The sequence below is a fragment of the Entelurus aequoreus genome, linkage group LG04 (assembly GCF_033978785.1).
Source record: "Entelurus aequoreus isolate RoL-2023_Sb linkage group LG04, RoL_Eaeq_v1.1, whole genome shotgun sequence".
NCBI lineage: Eukaryota > Metazoa > Chordata > Actinopteri > Syngnathiformes > Syngnathidae > Entelurus > Entelurus aequoreus.
Genome location: NC_084734.1, coordinates 75,498,079 through 75,514,301, shown reverse-complemented (window position 1 = coordinate 75,514,301; position 16,223 = coordinate 75,498,079). Strand labels below are relative to the sequence as shown.

General features: G+C 39.9%; 1 protein-coding gene across 3 annotated transcripts in view; it reads left to right on the top strand.

Annotated features, from left to right (window-relative positions):
• Positions 1-16,223, top strand: part of unc5a (unc-5 netrin receptor A) — a 533,124-nt gene that overhangs the window by 437,550 nt on the left and 79,351 nt on the right. For all 3 annotated transcript variants that reach the window (XM_062045710.1, XM_062045709.1, XM_062045708.1), the window contains 2 exons: positions 11,340-11,427; positions 11,788-11,956. In XM_062045710.1, coding sequence (XP_061901694.1) covers positions 11,340-11,427; positions 11,788-11,956 — 257 coding nt within the window. The remainder of the gene's footprint in view (positions 1-11,339; positions 11,428-11,787; positions 11,957-16,223) is intronic.

Here is a 16,223-nt window from a genome sequence, read left to right as displayed (position 1 = left end):
GTCATTTTCTGCAGTACAAACCAGACCAAAAGCAACTTTGCTATATCAACAGCAGCCGCTCGCTCTTTCTCACTTGCGCCAACACATGCACATATGGCACTTAGCCAGTGATGCGTTTACAGCCACACAAAAAGTCGGACAACTCCAACACCACACATAAAGTGTCATTCCAGGTCGTTACACTATGATTTACCAATCAAATGTGTGCTTATTCTAGTGTCATTTATTAGGAATCTTAATTTATAAATATTAATCATGAAAAGTTGTTAGTATATTAAATAAATACTAATAAAAATATATTTTTTACAAACAGGAAGTTGCAGGAATGTACACATCATCCCCTGCTTACATCTCATTGTGCAACACGTGAATGTTTTAATGGGAACTAAATGCAATGTCTGAAAGGGGTACAAACTATTTCCAAAGCAGGACCTCCACCCAGACAAACAATACAAGTAGGGATGTCCGATAATAGCGGCGTGCCGATATTATCGGCCGATAAATGCGTTAAAATGTAATATCGGAAATTATCGGTATCATTTCTGTTATTATCTGTATCGTTTTTTTTTTGTTTTGTTTTTTGTTTTTTTTATTAAATCAACATAAAAAACACAAGATACACTTACAATTAGTGCACCAACCCAAAAAACCTCCCTCCCCCCATTTCTTTCTGTTATCAATATTCTGGTTCCTACATTATATATCAATATATATCAATACAGTCTGCAAGGGATACAGTCCGTAAGCACACATGATTGTGCGTGCTGCTGGTCCACTAATAGTACTAACCTTTAACAGTTAATTTTACTCATTTTCATTAATTACTAGTTTCTATGTAACTGTTTTTATATTGTTTTACTTTCTTTTTTATTCAAGAAAATGTTTTTAATTTAGTTATCTTATTTTATTATTATTTTTAAAAAGTACCTTATCTTCACCATACATGGTTGTCCAAATTAGGCATAATAATGTGTTAATTCCACGACTGCATATATCGGTTGATATCGGTATCGGTTGATATCGGTATCGGTAATTAAAGAGTTGGAAAATATCGGAATATCGGATATCGGCAAAAAGCCATTATCGGACATCCCTAAATACAAGTACACAGTTCATGAAAAACAATATTTTTTGTTATTGTCATTGTAAGTGGGCCTAAACACTTATATTAGAAAACAACCTCATGAAAATGACTGCTGTCATTTGATTATAATAATAAGAGAATGTTGTCTGTCTATCTGTGTTGGCCCTGCGATGAGGTGTGGACTTGTCCAGGGTGTACCCCGCCTTCCGCCCGAATGCAGCTGAGATAGGCTCCAGCACCCCCCCGTGACCCCGAAAGGGACAAGCGGTAGAAAATGGATGGATGGATGGAGATTGAACTTGTTATTTAGTCAGTTTTGGGACAGGTGTGCTGCTGGTGTAGCCACAGTGTGCACGTCTGATGTTGCTCACATGGGCTCCACTGAAGTCTCAGGGAGTTTTTGCGTTTGCTCACACACATGAAAAATTAGAGGGAACATTAGGCATAAGTATACATTTATACTACCAAAAGGGTAAAGAATGATATAAAGTTAATCTTTACCCCATTTCAACCCTAAAGGTACATGCTGTATGAAAAATGTATTAGACCAGTGGTCGCCAACCTTTTCGAGCCCAAGAGCCCTGGTCTCAGCCAAAAGCCAAAATAACAGCTTCCCCTCTGTCAACTAACTTTTGTTGTTGTTTTGTTTTTTTAATGACAAAGCATTTTTTTCCCCAATATTTTGGTTTTTCTCATTATGCTTCCCAATTTTTGCTGGTGTTTTTTAATTTTTTTTATAGCTTCCTAGGGCCAATGACAAAGGAGTCACGGACCACATGTGGTCCCTGTGCCACACTTTGGGCACCCCTGCTGCAGTAGCTTACCGTTTATGGCCACTATAGTCTTAGTATACATCAGCGCCTAAAGTCGTAAAATCAGCTGTCCTTCTTTAGCTTGTTTTATCATATATTACTGCCTTTGCACATGTCACCTTTTACTTTTGTATTCACAATAAATCAAAACAAAATCCGTACTTTGGAGCAATGTTCACGGACTCTAGTATTTGGCTTGTTACTTTACCGTTGCAGGCGAGTGATGACGGGCTTGTTTGAGGGAAGAGTTGTTTGATGTTGGATGCTCGAAAATGTCCGATGCATTGCAACAGTCAGCCTTAATGCATTGTTGAAGCTCGATTATTTTTCCGAACATCATGTAACGTGCGTTTGCGTGAAGAGCGGGTGTACTGTGCCGCCGTGATTGGGGGGCAGAGGGGCGAGGCGTGCCAGTAGGCGGGTCTGTTGGTCACTCTCCGGGTGGGGGTGTCACTGATGTCATAGTAATACTTTTTTTTTTCTGATATTTTTGCGATCGACCTTTAGGGTCCCAAAGATCAACTGGTCAACAGTGATCGATGGGCTGGCAACCCCTGTGTTAGACAATTCCTATTTTGGTAGTATTTTAAATACAGCATATCAATAGTAGTGTAATTGTAGTTAAAACATTTAAAAACATTATTAATAATATTTTTCAATATGATAATACCTTTTTCTATTAGCATATTTGATTATTATCTCCATTCTATTACCTTTTTTCATAATGTACAGTACATTTCATCATTCAAGATTTTACTTTTTGTTGTGTATTGAGCTTTTTATTCTATTTAATTATAGGTTCAAGCACACACTTACTTCATCCTGACACTATCAGCTATTTAAAAGGTTCTTGTTATGTTTTAGCACTTTGGGATATATAGAGTAATGGGGTTTTAACAATATTACTTAAACTACACTACACAAATAGACCTGGACTCAAGGGTACAGAAATGTCTCAAAAAGGTACACCCCTGCGACAGGTATTGCTTGACTCATTCCGGACATTTACCACGGGAAGTTAAGCTTGGGAAGTTTGGAAATTTTGACCAACTGAGAACGTGCCTGGTATGTTAACGTAACATATTATGGTAAGAGTCATTCAAATAACTATAACATATAGAACATGCTATACGTTTACCAAACAATCTGTCACTCCTAATCGCTAAATCCCATGAAATATTATACGTCTAGTCTCTTACGTCAATGAGCTAAATAATATTATTTGATATTTTACGGTAATGTGTTAATAATTTCACACATAAGTCGCTCCTGAGTATAAGTCGCACCCCCGGCCAAACTATGAAAAAAACTGTGACTTATAGTCCGAAAAATACGGTATATACAATAATCAGTTGGATAAAAAGTGAGAAAAAAATTAAGTGCAAAACGCTTTTCTAACTTCACCCACGATCAATCACTGAAGGTTTATTTATATAGTTCTTAAGGCCTCAAAGAGCCACACAAAGGATGTGATTAAGTACTATTATTATTATTATTATTTAGTTATTTCCACGTGACGGCCAAAGCAATTGACGTTTGGAGGATCCTAGGTGATCCTTGGTGAGTACTGTAATCTACAGTAGAACACTCAAAGCTACTATATTGGGTGAAACAAGTGTGAAGGTGACTATATGGCTGTGATTTCATGTTTAGTGGGCTCTAATATTGTTAAGAAAAACACATTTAGAAGGTTGAAAACCGTTTGTCTTTATGCTCTATGAAAAGTAATTACCGCATTTTTCGGAGTATAAGTCGTTCCGTAGTATAAGTCGCACCGGCCGAAAATGTATAATAAAGAAAGAAAAAAAACATATTTAAGTCGCACTGGAGTATAAGTCACATTTTTGGGGGAAATTATTTGATAAAACCCAACACCAAGAATAGGCATTTGAAAGGCAATTTAAAATAAATAAAGAATAGTGAACAACAGGCTGAATAAGTACCTGACTGGTATGTTAACGTAACATATTATGGTAAGAGTCATTCAAATAACTATAACATATAGAACATGCTATACGTTTACCAAACAATCTGTCACTCCTAATCGCTAAATCCCATGAAATCTTATACGTCTAGTCTCTTACGTGAATGAGCTAAATAATATTATTTGATATTTTACGGTAATGTGTTCATAATTTCACACATAAGTCGCTCCTGAGTATAAGTCGCACCCCCGACCAAACTATGAAAAAAACTGCAACTTATAGTCTGAAAAATACGGTAGTCATTTGTTTATTGCGTTCATGTTTGGCATCATTTACCCGCGATAAAGAAGGGACGATATCCCTGCACACCTTCGCTACAGCATATCACTATCACGTACGCTATCATTGTACGCTTGTTGCAACACTTGCATCGAAACAGGAGTTCAGAACTCGCCGAAAGAGAAATCTGGTTGAAGTTTGTGCGTCAGAGTTTGACTGCCACAGAAAAAAACCTCCCATCTGATGCATGTTTCGATCACGGGAACACTGAGGCATGTGGTCTATACGAGTGCCTTCATCGCCTGTGACCATGGTGACTGCCATCCACATTTGCAGATGACGCGTAACCACGGCAACCCTCCCTACTGTGTAATTACACTGCATATTTCTTTTCTTATCCTTGTCCACATGTGAAATTTCTTGTGAAAGTGCATTTTCTACTTCACACTGTACTGTAAGGTTAATTATGGTAGCAAGTGTTTGTTTATCTGCTGGTGAAGATGAAGTGCTAATCTTAACCTCTGAATAAATGATAACTCCTGTATACAGTATATTCTCTTGAGGACCAGTGTCCTTTGCATTTGTGTTTTGCAGAACAAGGCTATATAATTCCCCAAATGTGTTAACTCTGACAAAAGAAAAACACAAATGTCCACTGCAGTGGACGCTGGTTCTTATGGGGATATTTCATACTAGGCTTCCGTATACTAAAATGTGTGATCATTTCAAAAACCCTTTAATGAAGGTCTATAACGACCCGAGACCATGAGCACCACTCTGAACATTCACTTTGACAGTAGAATGAAGACAATTTACTTAATGCAATCTACTTGAAAGGTTCAGAGGATAAAACCTTGAACAAATTATTCCAATTAGGCACTTCAGTGATGACGACAGTTGGTGAATTACTAGATGATGTAAATGTCTGCTGAATGCACAAAGAAGGCAGTGGAGAGTTGTCCCTAGATTAGTCTGAAAGAAAATGTTACAATGTTCCTTGCAGTTAAACCCACAAGCCCAATCAGTACACATTGTTTTATATATTACATTTCCTTGATTGATGAAGGGGACAATCAACTACAAATGACTCTAGCAATTGTTGTTTGTGAATGTAGTTGAATGTGTTAGGGGAATGAACTATCGTTTCAATGCAAGTGTCATATTGAATGGAATAAGTGCAAAGTTCACATCATGGTAAACCTATTTACGCTACAAACTAGTTTATACTGGAACAACATCACGTCTCGTGGTTACTGCCAAGTAGCGCACTCCATTTTGCATGTGTTTTTGTTTTGTGTGTTAATAAGGATGGGGTATATACAAGGCCGCCTTAATGCACAGGCTTTGTGTACTCACTCTCTCTATTACGGCTGCGCTGTTTTTTTTGGTCTTACTGCTCCGAGCACTCTGTGAGAAAGACCAGTGTACTACCATTAAGCTCAAATCCAGGCAGGCTCCTCTATATTCCTAGCCTGTTAAGACTTTATTGCAGATGATCAATCATGCTTTTCACTGAGATAGAAGAACGAGGACGTATGCAGACACGTTGGTACACTTTGACAGCCAATTTAGACTGTGCAATGGCGAGAACAACACGAAAAACACGCATGGTTCCATGCCCCTTTTCTTCGTGAGGATTATGAGTCATTCTTCATCCAAACGGGAATATATGAACATCCCAATGCCAGCAGACATTGCATAGTAAGTGATATTTCATTATGTGTGTTGGCTCTCATGACATCTGCAGTGAGTAATAATCAGTGAAAAGCTGACATTGTGATGCGTTTTTAAAATGAATGCTTAAAATGATCAAAATACATAAATATAAAATGTTATTATAATGGTGCCTGTTACTACATGACATATGCCCCCACTATGGACTGGACTCTCACTATTATGTTAGATCCACTATGGACTGGACTCTCACTATTATGTTAGATCCACTATGGACTGGACTCTCACACTATTATGTTAGCTCCACTATGGACTGGACTCTCACTATTATGTTAGATCCACTATGGACTGGACTCTCACTATTATGTTAGATCCACTATGGACTGGACTCTCACAATATTATGTTAGATCCACTATGGACTGGTCTTTCACAATATTATGCTAGATCCACTCGACGTCCATTGCACCGGTCACCCTAGAGAGGAGAGGGGGTTGGGGGGGCACCCGTCACCCGTCACCTGTCACCTGTCACCCACATCTGCGGTCCTCTCCAAGGTTTCTCATTGTCATCCCACTGTGGACTGGACTCTCACTATTATGTTAGATCCACTATGGACTGGACTTTCACAATATTATGCTAGATCCACTCGACGTCCATTGCACCGGTCGCCCTAAAGGGGAGAGGGGGGGGGGGGCACCCGTCACCCACATCTGCGGTCCTCTCCAAGGTTTCTCATTGTCATCCCACTGTGGACTGGACTCTCACTATTATGTTAGATCCACTATGGACTGGACTTTCACAATATTATGCTAGATCCACTCGACGTCCATTGCACCGGTCGCCCTAGAGGGATGGGGGGAAGGGGGGGGTCACCCACATCTGCGGTCCTCTCCAAGGTTTCTCATTGTCATCCCACTGTGGACTGGACTCTCACTATTATGTTAGATCCACTATGGACTGGACTTTCACAATATTATGCTAGATCCACTCGACGTCCATTGCACCGGTCACCCTAGAGGGGAGAGGGGAATGGGGGGGCACCCGTCACCCGTCACCTGTCACCCCCATCTGCGGTCCTCTCCAAGGTTTCTCATTGTCATCCCACTGTGGACTGGACTCTCACTATTATGTTAGATCCACTATGGACTGGACTTTCACAATATTATGCTAGATCCACTCGACGTCCATTGCACCGGTCGCCCTAGAGGGATGGGGGGAAGGGGGGTGGGGGGGGTCACCCACATCTGGGGTCCTCTCCAAGGTTTCTCATTGTCATCCCACTGTGGACTGGACTCTCACTATTATGTTAGATCCACTATGGACTGGACTTTCACAATATTATGCTAGATCCACTCGACGTCCATTGCACCGGTCGCCCTAAAGGAGAGAGGGGGGTGGGGGGGAACCCGTCACCCGTCACCTGTCACCCCCATCTGCGGTCCTCTCCAAGGTTTCTCAATGTCATCCCACTGTGGACTGGACTCTCACTATTATGTTAGATCCACTATGGACTGGACTTTCACAATATTATGCTAGATCCACTCGACGTCCATTGCACCGGTCGCCCTAAAGGGGAGGGGGGGGGCACCCGTCACCCGTCACCCACATCTGCGGTCCTCTCCAAGGTTTCTCATTGTCATCCCACTGTGGACTGGACTCTCACTATTATGTTAGATCCACTATGGACTGGACTTTCAGAATATTATGCTAGATCCACTCGACGTCCATTGCACCGGTTTCCCTAGAGGGAGGGGGGGGTCACCCACATCTGCGGTCCTCTCCAAAGTTTCTCATTGTCATCCAACTGGGTTGAGTTTTTCCTTTACATCATGTAAATACCACCTCAATGGAGGTTTTTTTGGAGGTTTTTAAGGGCTTTATAGGCAGAATAGAGCGGTTCCCATAGTCTCCATTGTAAGTGGACTTTTGATCGCATGTATTTACTATTTAGAATGCATTTAAAAAAAATACATTTGTTGTTATGCCTTTCATATTGGTTGTGAAGAATAGACAAATTTCACAAAAAAGTGTAGTTCCACTTTAAAGGCATCCTGTGTGCAGGGACAAAAACTTAATAAATCGATTTTTAATTATCTGGATCTAATCATACTATACTTGGTACTAGAGATGTCCGATAATGGCTTTTTTGCTGATATTCGATATTCCGATATTGTCCAACTCTTAATTACCGATTCCGATATCAACCGATACCGATATATACAGTCGTGGAATTAGCACATTATTATGCTTAATTTTGTTGTGATGCCCCGCTGGATGCATTAAACAATGTAACTGCACTGCCATATTTATTATTGAAGTCACAAAGTGCATTATTTTTTTTTAACATGCCTCAAAACAGCAGCTTGGAATTTGGGACATGAGGAGATTGAGGTGGGCGGGGTTGGGGTTGGGGGGGGGGGGTAGGGGTAGCGGGGGGGGGTGTATTGTAGCGTCCCGGAAGAGTTAGTGCTGCAAGGGGTTCTGGGTATTTGTTCTGTTGTGTTTGTTGTGTTACGGTGCGGATGTTCTCCCGAAATATGTTTGTCATTCTTGTTTGGTGTGGGTTCACAGTGTGGCGCATATTTGTAACAGTGTTAAAGTTGTTTATACGGACACCCTCAGTGTGACCTGTATGGCTGTTGACCAAGTATGATTGCAATGACTTGTGTGTGTGAAAAGCCGTAGATATTATGCGACTGGGCCGGCACGCAAAGGCAGTGCCTTTAAGGTTTATTGGCGCTCTGTACTTCTCCCGATGTCCGTGTACACAGCGGCGTTTTAAGAAGTCATACATTTTACTTTTTGAAACCGATACCGATAATTTTGAAACCGATACCGATAATTTCCGATACTACATTTTTCAGCATTTATCGGCCGATAATATCGGCAGTCCGATATTATCGGACATCTCTAATTGGTTTTCATCCTGGATGTCTCTGTACTTTGCTGCATTCATCTTTCCCTCTATCCTGACTCGTCTCCCAGTTCCTGCTGCTGAAAAACATCCCCACAGCTGCCACCAACACGTTGCATTGTAGGGATAGTTTTGGCCTGGTGATGAGCGGTGCCTGGTTTCCTTCAAACATGGCGCCTGGCATTCACGTCAAAGAGTTCAATTATTGTCTCATCAACCCAGATATTTTGTTTCTCATGGTCTGAGAATCTTTCAGGTGGATTTTGAAATTATTTTTTACAAACAAAAAAAAAAGGCTTTCATCTGGCTACTATACCATACAGGCCTGATTGGTGGATTACTGCAGAGATGGTTGTCATTCTGGAAGGTTCTCTCTCTCCACAGATGAATGTTGTAGCTCTGACAGAGTTCTCCATCGTGTTCTTGGTCACCTCCCTGATTAGACTGAGATGAATGCAGCAATGTGCAGAGACAGCCTGGATTAAAACCAACGATTCTCATCCAATCTGTTGGAGCTGCAAAGAGGAATGGGCAAAACTGTCCAAAGATAGGTGTGCCAACATATGGCATCATATTCAAAAAGACTTGAGGCTGGAACTCAAAAACACATTTTCACATTGTCATTATGGGGTATGGTCTGTAGAATTTTGAGGACAGAAATGGATTTATTCAATTTTTTAATAAAGCTGTATCAACAAAATGTGGGAAAAGTGGAGCGCTGTGAATACTTTCCAGAAGCACTGTTTATTTTTTGGGCAGCAGCTTTTAATGTATAGTTAATCATTAATTTCAAGCAAAGCTAAACTTTATGGCAGATTGTTTTTTTGTTTTTTTTATTAATGTTTTGCATAACATTTTGACTATAATCTGCACATATTGATGATAAACATTTTCAAATCCCTTTTGTTTATGTTGGGGAGGTAAAACTGAGGGTCAACTCTTAGACTTAGACAAACTTTAATGATCCACAAGGGAAATTGTTCAACACAGTAGCTCAGTTACAATGATGGAAAGTGTAAGGATGGAAAGGACAATGCAGGTATAAATAGGCTAAATATAGCGATATAAAATATAGCATATATACGTATATATACATAATATGTGTACAGGCCGAAAATGCATAATAAAGAAGGAAAAAAACATATATAAGTCGCACTGGAGTTTTAGTCGCATATTTGGGGGAAATGTATTTGATAAAACCCAACACCAAGAATAGACATTTGAAAGGCAAGTGAACAACAGGCTGAATAAGTGTACGTTATATGACGCATAAATAACCAACTGAGAACGTGCCTGGTATGTTAACGTAACATATTATGGTAAGAGTCATTCAAATAACTATAACATATAGAACATGCTATACGTTTACCAAACAATCTGTCACTCCGAATCGCTAAATCCCATGAAATCTTATACGTCTAGTCTCTTACGTGAATGAGCTAAATAATATTATTCGATATTTTACGGTAATGTGTTAATAATTTCACACATAAGTCGCTCCTGAGTATAAGTCGCAACCAAACTATGAAAAAAACTGCGACTTATAGTCCGAAAAATACGGTAGTTAATAATTAATTTCAAGCAAAGCTAAACTTTATGGCAGATTTTTTTTTTATTAATGTTTTGCATAACATTTTGACTATACACACATTGATGATAAACATTTCCAAATCCCTTTTGTTTATGTCGGGGGGGTAAAACTGAGGGTCAACTCTTGTGCCATCGGACTCTGTTGCACGTTATCCTTAAGGTCGTCATTTAAATTGAGTATGAATTATCTTATTTTTCCGTCTTTCTCTCTGACATTTCAAAATGCTGTGCTCACATACGCCTTTACGAAACACTGCCATCTTTGAGATGTTCGGATCTTACACTGTAGCTGTTCACTCACTGAATTCACAGGTGACAAATCTTCTGCACTCCTTCTGCTCTTGTTTGCTCTTGTTTTAGCTCAATGTTTTATGCATGGATGCCAACTATACAATGCATCATCTCCTCGGGACACAGAAATACAATCCGCACTTGCATGCATTGAGTCAGAGGAGAGCTGTATATACTTTAACCTATTTTTGCCTGGAGCTTATTTCATTCAGGCACCCAGGAGCTGGAGTTTATTGCTGCTTAAAGCAGACTCCCCCGATTCAACAGATAAGCCATTTTGCACAACCACAGACTATTACAATTGTGTCACAGCGTCACGCTTTAAATAGAATTCTAAGTGGATAATTGTGGCTTTAGAATCACAGCACAAATGCCACAACGCTCAAACGACCTCACCGTCTATTCCTTTTCCCTCAGAGGTGCGTTTCCACTCTCTTGTGGGGATGTATGAATTTTCCCAGTCTCAATTATCTGCTTTGAGGCAGGCAGGAAACATTAAAACTGCCATGCAGCACACGCTTTTGTCTCGGCTAATTGTCAACCACATGAGACGTGCGCCACCTCGGCTGCCGGCGCCGAGATTTGCATCGACTGTATCCGACCGAGGCTGCTCGTGACCTTCACGGTAGATTTGTTTTGCTGTTTGCGCAGTCGTACAGTCGTGTCAAGCGGGCAGCATGTCCCTGCGAGATGACAAAAGCGCTATTCAGCCTGAACAAATGAGCTCCCCTCTTTAACCACCCTCCTTTTTTTGTTATTTGCATTACAGGAATCAGTCTGCTCATCCCTCCAGAAGCCATCCCCCGAGGCAAGATCTATGAGATTTATCTCACCGTGCAGAAAAAGGAAGATTTAAGGTGGGTCTCTTAAGCACTGCCTCTCTGTTTTGATGTTCTACTCTTCCATCAGTGCCGTCTTTAGAGCCCATGCCAGTGCTGTAAATAAATAAAGTAGGCTTTTACCCGCACGTGCTCGCTTTGCGTCAAGTGAATTGTTTGGGAAGGGTTGTTGCCTTCAGACACTGTCGCATGCCGTCCATGTGTGACATTGTCTGGCAACCCAGTCCAGCAGGCCTTCATTATGCAGTCAGCCCCATGTAAAGGTGGCAGTGTCATGCCCTTCCTTAAATGGACCAGTAGATTCACTTGAATACCTCCAGTAAAAGCTCCTCATTATGATTCAATCCCCTCTCTCCTCCTCCTCTCGCGCTGGCGTAGGTTACCCTTGGCCGGCTGCCAGACCCTGCTCAGCCCTGTCGTGAGTTGTGGGCCTCAAGGGGTGGTCCTGAGTCGTCCCGTTATCCTGAGCATGGACCACTGCTCCGACGCATGCCTCGATAACTGGGCCGTCCGCCTCAAGAAACAGAACTATGAAGGAGCTTGGGAGGTGAGTTGTAAATACGTGACGCTGGCGAACGAGTGCGGTCTTTTGAACGCCTCTTTTAAAGGCTGACAACATTGGCACTTATTTCATAGTTCCGGACCTAAAAATTAGGGATGTGCGTATCGATCCTGTGGTATCGATGTATTGATACTCACACGCTACTCATTTGGCATCACTTTTCTGAAAAAAGTATCGATATAAACCAAAAAACGGCGTGTGGTGGGTGCAAGCATCACTTTCAGATGTTTTTGATGACTTACTTAACTTACTATGTGCGGCAGAATATAGAGCTGGCCCAGTCACGTGACAGGAGACAGCGAATGAGCGTCGTCAACGTGCAACACACACGCAGCCAGCCGACAGCGATGCAGCCAGGCATATCCAGTGTCAGGCATTGTTTATTTATTTTTTTTTACTGAATATTTTTGTTTAAATGATTATCCTAAATTCAAATAATTTCCACACTGTTAGTTGAAAATTGCTTGAGTATTTAAAACAAGATAAGAAAGAGATACAATTTGGAGATTCTTCATCTTTGCGATTCGGATTTGACAGTTAATTGGAAAGCCCTAATATCTAATTATTATTATGTATAATGTATAATTATTATTATATATAATATTTAATTTATTTTTCATATTTATGTTATTTATTTTAATTTTACTTTTATTATATATTGACCATAATACATGTGGTATAAATGGTCTGTATTTGTCTTGTGATTTGTCTTAAATAATAATAGTAATAATATTTTTGACTGACAAAAATTGCCAATAAGAAATTAATGGTATCGGTATCGATGAAAATGCAAGAAAAAGTATCGGTATCGTATCGAATCCTAAAAGTGTGGTATCGCCCATCCCTACTAAAAATGATATATATTTTTAAGCGATTTAAACTATTATACAAACATCGGGTCTGGTTCAAATATGGAGATGAGGGTCTTTAATTTGACTTGCTGTTGTACTCTGTCTCATAGTGTTAACATGTGCTCAATGTTTCCTTACCATTATTGCTATGTTGTCTATTACCATTGTTGGTATTTTGTCCATTACCATTGTTGGTATATTTGCACCGCAACACAACATAAACACTACAGAACAAATTCCCAGAATTCCCTGCAGCACCAACTCTTCCGGGACGCTACAATGTAAACAAACGCCATTGGTGGATCTACACCCAACATCCACTGTAATTATACCAAGTACAGGAGTGTATCTAGTCGATACTACTATGATTACATGGACATTTTTTAGCATCACAAAATCTTCTTTTTCGTTTTTTTTAAATTTATATTATGTTTATGAACTCAGGAATAATGTCCCTGGACACATGAGGACTTTGAAAATGACCAATGTCTGATCCTGTAACTACTTGGTTTCGGATTGATACCCAAAGTTGTGGTATCATCCAAAGCTAATGTAAAGTATCAATCGGAAAAACACTTTTACAGTGTAATAATTATTGTTACCTGTGGTAATGCCACCATGAAACAACATATGTATTATAATTAGGGATGTCCGATAATGGCTTTTTGCCGATATCCGATATTCCGATATTGTCCAACTCTTTAATTACCGATACCGATATCAACCGATACCGATATTTACAGTTGTGGAATTAACACATTATTATGCCTAATTTGGACAACCAGGTATGGTGAAGATAAGGTCCTTTTTAAAAAAATTAATAAAATAAAATAAGATAAATAAATTTAAAACATTTTCTTGAATAAAAAAGAAAGTAAAACAATATAAAAACAGTTACATAGAAACTAGTAATTAATGAAAATTAGTAAAACTAACTGTTAACGGTTAGTACTATTAGTGGACCAGCAGCACGCACAATCATGTGTGCTTACGGACTGTATCCCTTGCAGACTGTATTGATATATATTGATATATAATGTAGGAACCAGAATATTAATAACAGAAAGAAACAACCCTTTTGTGTGAATGAGTGTAAATGGGGGAGGGAGTTTGTTTGGGTTGGTGCACTAATTGTAAGTGTATCTTGTGTTTTTTATGTTGATTTAATAAAAAATAAAAATAAAAAAACCTGATACCGATAATAAAAAAAACCGATACCGATCATTTCTGATATTACATTTTAAAGCATTTATCGGCCGATATTATCGGACATCTCTAATTATAATCCTTGAACAAGGTAACAGTGAAGCTCAACGTATTAATCACTGAATGGAGAACTGGGGGGTGGGATTAAATAAATTATCTTCTTCTCACTCCCTTTCAGGCAAAACTGGAAACTGGATCATCATCATCAATATTTCAGAATCATTCACACCAATTGAGTATAAATTGGTGTGATATTTAAGTGTGAATTATTCTGATCCAAATGTTACTTATTGTTCCCTTGACTAAAACAAGTTACCCCTGATTGACTTTTAAAGAAATATACGCACAAGCCAGTCTTTTGAATGGCCCTTTAAAAGTGGCGTCTCTTTAACATCCGACTCACGACAAAGAGCCATAAATCCCACCTGTAGTGAGTTGCTACAACAACTTGACTACAGATCTATCGGTCGATAAAAATTGGCTGAAACTCGCAATGACGGCTGTTAATGAACAGCACTTGACCACAAAGAAGCACCGCCTCTTTGCAGCTCAATAGTTGCCAGGCAACATGTTTCTCAAAGCAGAAAATTGTTTTTGTCAAAGCTCGGCTGTTTCTGCTTCCAATTGTAGTTGGAGTTATGTGTCTCTCATTGAAATGTGAAAGTCATCAGCCCTGCCAGCGGACCAGAGGACGGACTTGGGCGCAACTTTTGAGAAATACTAACACTCCAGCAAACAATCTTACTTTGTAGCCGTGTACCCATCTCGGCAATCTAGGCAGATTCGGAGAACCGTTGGTGGGCTTTAGTGGGTCTTCCCTCGTGTTCCATTGAGCATCAATAATTCACAATCTGTGGAAAGCATTGGCCTTTCTGAGGCGAGAGTTTCACCCGGGCTTTTAATCACTTGGACCTTATTGAGCCGAAACTGCGTGGCAGGTGGACGCAGAACGGCGAGTTTTGACAGCGACTGAGGAGAGATAGTGGAAATGGATCCGGCAGCAGGCGACCGGGAAATGAATTGCTCTTTGAGCGAGCACTCACTGGCATAATTGAGCCGTCCCACACCTCGAGGAATATTAAGATGATGAAAAAGTGAGACTCCTTTGCGGTTGCATGGCAAATGAATGGTGTCGATACTAATCCCATTGATGTAGATGGTGTGCGGTTCCATCGATCAGACTGTTTGGCGCCATAACGCTGGCCTCAGCTTGATGCGGGGCCAATGGGAAGAGACAGTCAACTTGGCACGATGGAGTTTCCAGAGAAAACATTGTCACCTTGAGCGCGATTTGTCCCCATCCAATTAGCATAGAGAGCAGCCCTGTGTCATAAAAGCAGTCCTGATCTGTGGTAGTTGTTTTTAAAGTCAGCCATCATTGTTAGTAGCGGTGCTGTTGTGGTGCAGCTGCTGCTCTGACATTTTAAAATCCATTCTCTCTCTCATTCGGAGATAAACACACGTTAGTTCTTGTACCGCTGTTGTTTTTTGTTTTTTTTAACACTTTTAAAGTTAAAGAAAAAATTCTGAAAAAATAAAAATAAATATACTAATGGTAAATGGGTTATACTCAGAGGTGGGTAATAACGCGCTACATTTACTGCGTTACATCTACTTGAGTAACTTTTGGGATAAATTGTACTTCTAAGAGTAGTTTTTATTTTATTTATTTTTATTTTTTTATTTTTTATTTTTTTATTTTTTTGTCCTGTCCAGCTTCTCAGGCAAATCATATAGTTGGTGTAGATGCCTATATAGGTTGTTCAGATTTACTTTACAAAAGAGAAGTGTAGGATACTTCTCTTGTTGCCTTATTTGTATTTGACTTTATTAAATGTATTTATATTATCATTTGGTGCAGCCGGGCCAGAGCAGGAGGGGATAGAAAGAGAAAAAAAGAAGACACAGGGGGAAATTGTACTACTAAGAGTAGTTTTAATGCAACATACTTTTACTTTTACTTGAGTATATTTATAGAGAAGAAACGCTACTTTTACTCCGCTCCATTTATCTACATTCAGCTCGCTACTCGCTACTGTTTTGTATCGATCTGTTAATGCACGCTTTGTTTGTTTTGGTTTGTCAGACAGACCTTCAAAGTAGGATCTATCGCATGCCTGCGTTTCACCAATCAAATGCAGTCACTGGTGACGTTTCACCAATCAAATGCAGTCACTGGTGACGTTTCACCAATC